Source organism: Trichechus manatus, unplaced genomic scaffold (assembly GCF_000243295.1).
Source record: "Trichechus manatus latirostris isolate Lorelei unplaced genomic scaffold, TriManLat1.0 scaffold00050, whole genome shotgun sequence".
In the NCBI taxonomy this organism is placed as follows: Eukaryota; Metazoa; Chordata; class Mammalia; order Sirenia; family Trichechidae; genus Trichechus; species Trichechus manatus.
The window spans coordinates 17,510,924-17,520,105 of NW_004443986.1; the positions used below are offsets into that span (position 1 = coordinate 17,510,924).

The following is a 9,182-nucleotide window of genomic DNA, read 5'->3' on the forward strand; positions in this document are numbered from 1 at the left end:
TGCAAATCTGTTCGCGTGGGGCTACTTGCGACATCACAACACAACCAGGCCCCAAACACGAAGAGAGCCCACAGCAGGCCGCCCAAGAATTCGGGGTCCTTCCTCCGGGACTTTGTGTTGAATCTGCTGGCGGCGACCCGGCGCCGCGTCGCGGGGTGGAGAATGTGCGACTGCGCGCACACCATGACGTTTACGCGGCGATTTCATCATGCTCCGGGCCGGGCCGCGCGCGCCGCTTCCGCTGCCGCCCCCTCCGGACGTCCCTGGGTTGCCGGCTCATGCCTTCTCCCCGTCTGGCGCTGCTTAGAGTTGCCGGCAACGCTCTGTTGCTGTCGCTGACTTCCCCGCTCTTACCTCGGCCCCAGTCCCAGCCTCCGCTCTTGTCCCGCCGGCCCCTCAGCACGCCCGCCCGCCCCCGGACCTCATTTTCTGCCGTCCCCTCCCGGAGCAGCATGGACGGCGTCGGGGCTGAAGAGGTGCTGGCACCTCTCAGACTAGCCGTGCGCCAGCAGGTACCGGCATTGCGTGTCCTCCTCTTGGCCCCGGACTCTCCTGTCCCTGGTTCCCTCCTGGTCATCCCTCTCTCTCTTCCCCGGCACCTGTCCATCCTTCGCTGGTTACCCCCTCCCTTCATTCTCTGGAAGCCCTTCGTTCCTCGGCGTCTTCCACGTTTCCCCAGCTTTGGACCTGTCCTCCGCATACGGAGGCCACCACCTCACCTCGCCCCCTACCCCCGCGAGCCCCCTTCCTTCCCCTCTGCTTGGGTGATTCACTCGGATCCCCTTCGACATTCTGCATCTTTCCCTCCCAAGCTGTTCTTTCCCAATCCTTGTCACTGCCCTCGCCTCTTTCCTCTCCGGTGGGCTTTGCCCTGGGATCTGTGATCCTTTGGTTTTCTTCGCGTCCTAGTTGAATAACCTTAACTTCCATTTTCCAGTCTTTGCTGTGCTTTTGGTGCACCCTGGCTGGCGAGGTTCCTAATTTCCTGGTCGGTTGTGAACCGAAGCTACCAGTTCTCTATCTTCTAAATCTTCGTCTTCCTTCACTGAATGGTTAATTATCCGAATGATCGGCTGAGAAAAAAATGTTGAAACGTGGAACGCGGTGTCGAACCTTCTTTTCTTATAATATGAATCTATGATCCTTCTCTCCTGTCTCCTTTTCTGAGTTCTGAACTGACTGGCGGATAAAGGTCACTTGGAATGAGTGATCTTTCAGAACGTAAACCTGGGAAATTGTAAATGTTGCTGAGTTATTCGGTGAATCAACCATCCTCGATATGGAACACTTTGAAATTTGATTTTGTGGAAGGGAGAGAGGTTTTATGGGTTGGAGGACTTGATTTAATACAGGCCTTTTCTTAGGGCACTGCATAGAGATCAGAATTTAGAGAGGGCAAAGAAAAGATTATTTTAAATGGATTCTCACATCCAGTCAGGTAGAGCCAAGCTTGCAGTAGGACCCCGGGGATCCGTGACTTAGTAGTAAACACCAAACGGGTTTCTCCTGCACGGGCGCCTGATGCAATAACTTCTCTTAGCTGAGGAGGGTGAAACCCGCTCTCCCAAATAATTCATAGGGGCAGAGCTGCTGCAAATTCTGCCACGTTGCAATCTCTGTTTCTCTCTAGTTTGAGCCTGACTGCTTTAGTAGTGTTTTATTTTGAAATTTCACAGTGAGTTTAATTTTTTCTTCTTTATTTTTAGTATCGAGGACACTGAGTGTGCTTATTCTTCATCTCCCCCACTACCCAGCCTCCCAGATAAAATTAGGTGTGGTTCCTTTGTCTTTTCTGTAACTCTCAGATTTTTCTATCTCCTTCCCTTTTATAAAGGAGAATACATCTAATTTGGGAAAAAACACACACCCAAACCCCTCCCTCTGCCACGTTAGCCTGGAAGTGCACTGCAAATTACCCTTCTGTAGTAAGACTATGGAACTAGTTAAATGAAGTTTGATTGTAAAACAGCCTTCTGATGCTATTACTGTCTTGTGTATTGTTTATGTTGACCTAATAGTTAATTTTTTTTGGTACTTTAAAATGTTTTCCAAATATGTATGTTTATATAAGTTAGTTTGGATCCTCTTATTTTACAGGGCAGCACAAATGTCAGTTAACTACAGGAGTCTTTGAATCATACTTCATGTCAGCTGGAAGGGGATTCAAAGATCATCTAGTTGACCCCTTTATTTTGCATGTAGGGAAATGAGACACCCCGTCACCTCTATCCATTTTATGTATTTCCATTGTAAAATTTGTGCAATTGAAGATACTTCTGGAGTGTGATTTTTAAGGTGCTTAATGACTGGTCTTGTTAGTGATATGTGTTTATATAAGTTTACTGATCTGCTAAGGAGCCCTGGTGGCCCAGTGGTTAAGCACTGAGCTGCGAACCAAAAGGTGGTTTGAACCCACCAACAGTTCAGCAGAACGATGTCGCAATCTGCTTCTGTAAAGATTTACAGCCGTGGAAACTCTGTGGGGGCAGTTCTAGTCAGTCTTATAGGGTCACTATGAATCAGAATCAACTCAATCAACTCAACAGCAGTGGGGACTGATCTGCTAAACTATCCTATGTGGATGCCGTTGCTGTTTAAAGGTTTGGTTTGTTGATTGACTGAGATGTAGTATTTTCCCATGGCATATTCTTAGTTATTTTCTGGAGAATTAGTTATGGAACTTGTAGGTTGGCTTCAGAACATCTAGCAAACTGCATTGGTTGTTTGAATAAGGGCCTGTCAAGTTAATTTTTAACTCATGGCGACCCCTTGTGTTTCAGAGTAGAACTGCCCTCCATACTGTTTTCACACCTGTTACTGTTTGGAAGAAGATCTCCAGGCCTTTCTTCCAGGGCACCTCTGGGTGGGTTCAAACAGCCGACCCTTTGGTTAGTAGCCTAGTGCTTAACCCTTTGTGCTACCCAGGGAAGGGCAATTCAGTTTGTTTGCTTTTTTTAAATTGGAAGCTAACATAGGCTGGCCAGTGTTTGTTTCGCCAAAATAGAATGTTAAAAAAACTAGTACTATGATCTAATTTCCCTCATCATTTCATAAAAGACAGGATATTTTAATACATGCAAAACAAAAAGACAGACCATAAACTTAGAGTAAAAAACAGTCTTTTATATTTAGGAGGCTTAGTTTTGGAAAAGATCTAATATATTGTCCTTATTTTTCTTATTTTATCCATTATTGATGAAATTTTGTTCTGGAGTATATTATTTGGGAAACCTTGCTCTAGGGCAGTGGTTCTCAAAGTGTGTTCTGCACACCCATGGAGGTCCCCAAGGTCAAAACCATTTTACTAAGATGTTAATTACCTCTTCACTGTGTTGACATTTGCAATGATGGTGCGAAAGTAGTAGTGAGTGAAACTGCTGGCGCCTTAGCATGAATCAAGTCAGGGGCACCAAATCGTACTAGTGGTCATTACATTCTCTTCCACACTCTCTCAGTTAAAGTCAGTTTTGCCTAAGAATGTTCTTGACGAAGCCATAGAAATTATTAATTTTATTAAATTCAGACCCTTGAGCACACATATTTTTAATATTCTGTGTGATGAAATGGGAAGTATGCATAGAGCATACTGCAGTGATGATTGTCTCAGGAAAAGCATTTGCATTGCAAACTGAACCATCCCCTTTTTTTTCATGGAATGCTGTTTGTAAAATGTCTGACAAACAGTTGTTATGCAGACTTGAGTGTTGGACATTTAGTTTTTTTTGAATGAATGAAGTGAGCCTGTCACTTCAAGGATTAATTTCTAAGACAGTAAATATTGATAGGAATAACTCACATAAACAAAAGCTTTTTAGGGTTCTCAATTTTTTAAGAGTATAAAGGGGTCCTGAGACCAAAAGTTTAAGAAGCACTGCTTTAGGAGAATGAAAGTATCTGATTTACATTAAGACAGATTTAGGTTTCTATCTGAAATGCAGCACCCCCAGAACCTCCCATTACCTCAGCCTGTTTTTTCCTTGAAATCCAAGAGTTTCACCTTCATTCATTGATTTTCCACTCACTCTTCCCACTGCAATCTGCCTTTGATCTCCAACACTACCTTTGCCTGGTACCCTAAAGTTCGCTTTTCTGTGGTCATCACATTTTACCTATTTCAGCGTTTGACTGTGTTCATCACTCCATCATTTCAAGAATTGCTTTATTTTTTTTCCTTGACTTTGTCTAAACATTAGGTAGAATTCAAGTAGCTTAAGAAATATATGCCTCAAAGATCTTTCTTCGTGCAGGCAGTAACTGTTCAGATGAATTTTACCTGATCTGGAAGTGTAGGGTGGGACTGGTATAGAGATTTGGTGAGTTATTTTCAGTATCATTGTCTGGGCTTAAAGGAGAATCCCTATGTGGTGCAAATGGTTAAAGTGCTCATCTGCTAACAGACAGGTTGGAGGTTCAAGTTTACTCAGAGGTGCCTTGGTAGAATTGATAATTCTTCTTGTAAGATAAGATAATGCCTGTTAACCCATTGCTGTTGAGTCAGTATTGACTCCTGGCAACCCTGAGTGTTACAGAGTAGAACTGTCCCATAGGATTTTCTTGGCTGTAATCTTTTTACCAAAGTAGAGTGCCAGGCCTTTCTTCTGTGGTGCCAGTGGGTGTGTTTGAACTGCCAGCCTTTAGGTTAGGATGTATGAATAATATAATTTCTGTTTCAGCATTTCAAGGTTTGATTTATTGGAATAAGGAGGACACAAATAAAACTCAAAGCTAAATAGCAAGGCGGCTTATTGTGAAGAGCCCTGGATTTTTCTTTGCTTTGATTTTCTGAACTGTAAGTGCCAGTTAAAACTCTTGGTTAATTTACAAAGGGCAAACGAAATATTTTTAACATTTTTGTTAATAGTTATACTTGGAAATCTGAGATGAACTCGTTAATCCTACATAAGACCCCTCTAGGCCCATGTGTGTACAGTTTAAAGCCAGACATATTACAAAGGTGAGAAAATATTTTCTAGTTTTTTTTTTACCCCCCTTGGTCTACTGAATATGCACCATGATATATATGAATGATCCAAGAGGAAGATCTCTTGGAATGATTTTGTCATCTAATGACTACTCTGCTTTATAATTATAGACTGTTAGTTCTAATATACTTTATTATGGTAAGGATTTATGCAGGGACTAAGCTTATAGTTGATGATGATTTTTTATTTTGTTTCTGTGCCCCCTGAGTCTTTGCTATGCACATTAAACCACAGGGACACTTCATTTATTTTTTATTGTTGTACTTTAAGTGAAAGTTTACAATTCAAGTTAGTCTCTCATACAAAAATGTATACATACATCATTATGTGACCCTAATTGCTCTCCCTACACTGTGACAGCACACTCCTCCTTTCCACCTCTAATTTCCCTTGTCCACTCAACCAGCTCCTGACCCTCTCTGCCTTCCTATCTCATCTCCGGACAGGAGCTGCCCACCTAGTCTCATGTATCTACCTGAGCTAAGAAGCACACTCCTCACGAGTACCGTTTTATGTCCCATAGTCCAGTCTAATCTTTGTCCAAAGAGTTGGCCTTGGGAATGGCTTCAGTTCTGGGCCGACAGAGAGTCCAGGGGCCATGCTTTCTGGGGATCCTCCAGTCTCAGTCAGACCGTTAAATCTGGTCTTTTTACTGTAATTTGAATTCGGCACCCCACTTTTCTCATGCTCCATCAGGGACTCTCTGTTGTGTTCCCTGTCAGGGTGGCCATTGGTGGTAGCCAGGCACCATCTAGTTCTTTTGGTCTCAGGCTGATGCAGTCTCTGGTTTATGTGGCTCTTCCTCTCTCTAAGGCTAATACTTTGGTTGTGATGTTCTTTATTCTTGTTTACTACAGGTGAGTTGGGACCAACTGATGCATCTTAGATGGCTGTTTGCTAGCTTTTAAAACCCCAGACGCCGCTCACCAAAGTACGATGCAGAACATTTTCTTAGTAAACTTTGTTATGCCAGTTGACCTAGATGTCTCCTGAAAGCATGGTCCCCAGACCCCCACCCCTGCTACTCTGTCCCTCGAAGTGTTTGGTTTATTCAGGAAACTTCTTAGCTTTGGTTTAGTCCAGTTGTGCTGACTTCCCCTGTAGTGTGTGCTGTTCTTCCTTTCACCTGAGATAATTCTTGTCTACTATCTAGTTAGTGAATAACCCTCTCCCTCCCTCCCCACCCTCGTAACCATCAAAGAATACTTTTTTCTGTGTTTAAACCTTTTCTTGAGTTCTCATAATAGTGGTCTTATACAATATTTGTCCTTCTGTGACTGACTAAATTCACTCAGCATAATGCCTTCCAGATTCCTCCATGTTACGTTTCATGGATTCATCATTATTCTTTATTGTTGCATAGTATTCCGTTGTGTGAATGTACCATAATTTGTTAATCCATTCATCCGCTGATGGGCACCTAGGTTTCCATCTTTTTGCTATCATGAACAGTGCTGCAGTGAACATGTAGTTGATGATTCTTGAGGGTAGTTTAGAGATGTTGATAATGTTTTACATCAGTTTTATTCACACGTGCATACATACACATGTTGTAGTTGGGTTGTGAAGAAAGTAGAAGAAAATCAGAGATCAGGAATTCTTGAGTACTTCTATTCCATGTCCAGATCACCTCCAATTCCTTTGTTTTCAGGATTGGGTCATTATAAATTATAATTTTAATTGTTCCATTATTCACAATAGCGTGGCTGTTTTTCTTCACTGAAACTTTAAAGTTGATTAACTCAAGGTAGGAATCCACACTACTTCCATATGATAACTAGCCTCTGCTTGAATATGTGCTCCCTAATTCTATCTCTAAGGAGCCCTAGCTGTACAGTGGTTAACCGCTCAGCTGCTAACTAAAAGGTCTGCAGTTCAAACCCACCAGAGGCTCCACAGGGGAAAAAGCCCTGGTGATCTGCTTCCATAAAGATCACAGCCTAGGAAACCCTATGGGGCAGTTCTACTCTGTCCTATAAGGCTACTATGAGTTAGAATTGACTTGACAGCACCTACAGCAACAATTCTATCCTGAACTTATTTATAAAGAAAAAAAAAAATGATTTAAGGAAACTAATTGCAATTTTTTCCTCCCTTTTTGCTTGAGGCTTTGCTGGCCAGTGCTTTTTAAGAAACTTCAAGAGAAAAAGTAGATACACTATGCGGAAGCACCAATACTTAAGACACGGGAGACGTTCAAAAGAACTACTTGCCTTTGTCTCTCAGACATCCAAAAACAACCACTATTTGCCACCCTGTCTTTACAACAAAGGCTGTCATAGGGTCCTTACTGCCATCAGAAAGCACAGTTAGTGAGCATTTATGAGTTGGGTATTCTGACAGGTAGAGGCTGGGAAAAGAACTACTGCTCTCCCTTGAATGAGTAAAGAGTAAGTAAATAGGTACTTGTTGAATACTGTGTGCTTGGCGCTATACTGAGCTTAGGTAGCGATATCAGTCAACAAATAAACATGAGTGTCTCCTCTATACCAGACTTTCTTGGTTCTGTGGGTACAGTGATGAACATGTCAGACTTCCTGTCCTAAAAGAGCCTACAAAACCAAAAAATAAAAAACCAAACCCATTGCCATTGAGTCAATTCTGACTCATAGCGACGCTACAGGACAAAGTAGAACTGCCCCATAGGATTTCCAAGCAGCGGCTGGTGGATTTGAATTGTCAACCTTTTGGTTAGCAGCCAAGCTCTTAACCAGCGCACCACCAGGACTCCAAAGAGCCTGATGTCACATTCTTCTTCATATAGTCCAGCTTCTCAGATTATTTGCTCAGCATACAGGTTGAATAGGTGTGGTGAAAGGATACAACCCTGATGCACACCTTTCCTGACTTTAAAACACGCAGTATCCCCTTGTTCTGTTTGAACAACTGCCTCTTGATCTATTTACAGGTTCCTCATGAGCACAATTTAAGTGTTCTGGAATTCCCATTCTTCCCAGTGTTATCCATAATTTGTTTTGATCCACACAGTCGAATGCCTTTGTATAGTCAATAAAACACCGGTAACATCTTTCTGGCATTCTCTGCTTTCAGCCAAGATCCATCTGACATGAGCAACGATACACCTCATTCCATCTCCTCTCCTGAATCTGGCTTGAATTTCTGGCAGTTCTATGTTGGTATACTGCTGTAACTGTTTTTGAATTATCTTCAGCAAAATTTTACTTGTGTGTGATATTAATGATATTGTTTGATAGTTTCTGCATTCTTTTGGGTTGCACTTCTTTGGAATGGGCACAAATATGGATCCCTTCCAGTCAGTTGACCAGGTAGCTGTCTTCCAAATTTCTTGGCATAAACGAGTGAGCACCTCAAGTGCTGCATCCGCTTGTTGAAACATCTCAGTTGGTATTCCATTAGTTCCTGTGGAGCCTTGTTTTTTGCCAGTGCCTTCAGTGTAGCTTGGACTTCGTCCTTTGATACCATCGGTTCTTGATTATATGCTACCTCATGAAATGGTTGAATGTTGACCAATTCTTTTGGTACAGTGATTCTGTTTATTCTTTCCATCTTCTTTTGATGCTTCCTGGGTGGTTCAACATTTTGCCCATGGAATCCTTCAGTATTGCACAACTGGAGGCTTGAATTTTTTCTTCAGTTCTTTCAGCTTGAGAAATGCCAAGCGTATTCTTCCATTTTGATTTTCTAACTCGAGGTCTTGGCACATTTCATTATAATACTTTGTCTTCTCAAGCCACCCTTTGAAATCTTCTTTTCATCTCTTTTGTTTCATCATAAAGATTACAGCCTTGGAAACCCTATGGGGCAGATCTACTGTGTCCTATACGATCGCTATGAGTCAGAATCCACTTAATGGCAGTGGTTTCGTTAAGCTGAGCGCTTAACCATTGTGCCAATAGGACTCCTTTCTGGAAAGATTACAGCCAAGAAAACTATGTGGAGCAGTTCTACTCTGTAACACATGAGTTGGGGGGCCGTCTTGATAGCAGGTAACAATAACAGGTATTACTACAACTTGTTTAGGTATAGATTTTTGGTTTTTGTATATTGTTTAGATTTCCTTGTGCTTCCTGAATCTGAGAATTCATACCTTTGAGCAATTCTTGAAAAAAAAAAAAATCTTAGCCATTTGCTTTTTAAATATTACCTCTTAAACAAATTTTTTTTTTTTCCATTGCCTACATTTGGTTTTTATTTTATGAGATTCCTGCATTTGAGAGT

At 42.1% G+C, this 9,182-nt stretch overlaps 1 protein-coding gene across 1 annotated transcript in view; it reads left to right on the forward strand.

Moving 5' to 3' along the window:
- The first annotated feature begins 278 nt into the window (after nt 1-278).
- GARS1 (glycyl-tRNA synthetase 1) overlaps nt 279-9,182 on the forward strand; it is a 56,938-nt gene continuing 48,034 nt past the window's right edge. The window contains exons 1-2 of the mRNA XM_004377503.2: nt 279-561; nt 8,262-8,317. Of these exons, the coding sequence (XP_004377560.1) occupies nt 279-561; nt 8,262-8,317 (339 nt within the window). The remainder of the gene's footprint in view (nt 562-8,261; nt 8,318-9,182) is intronic.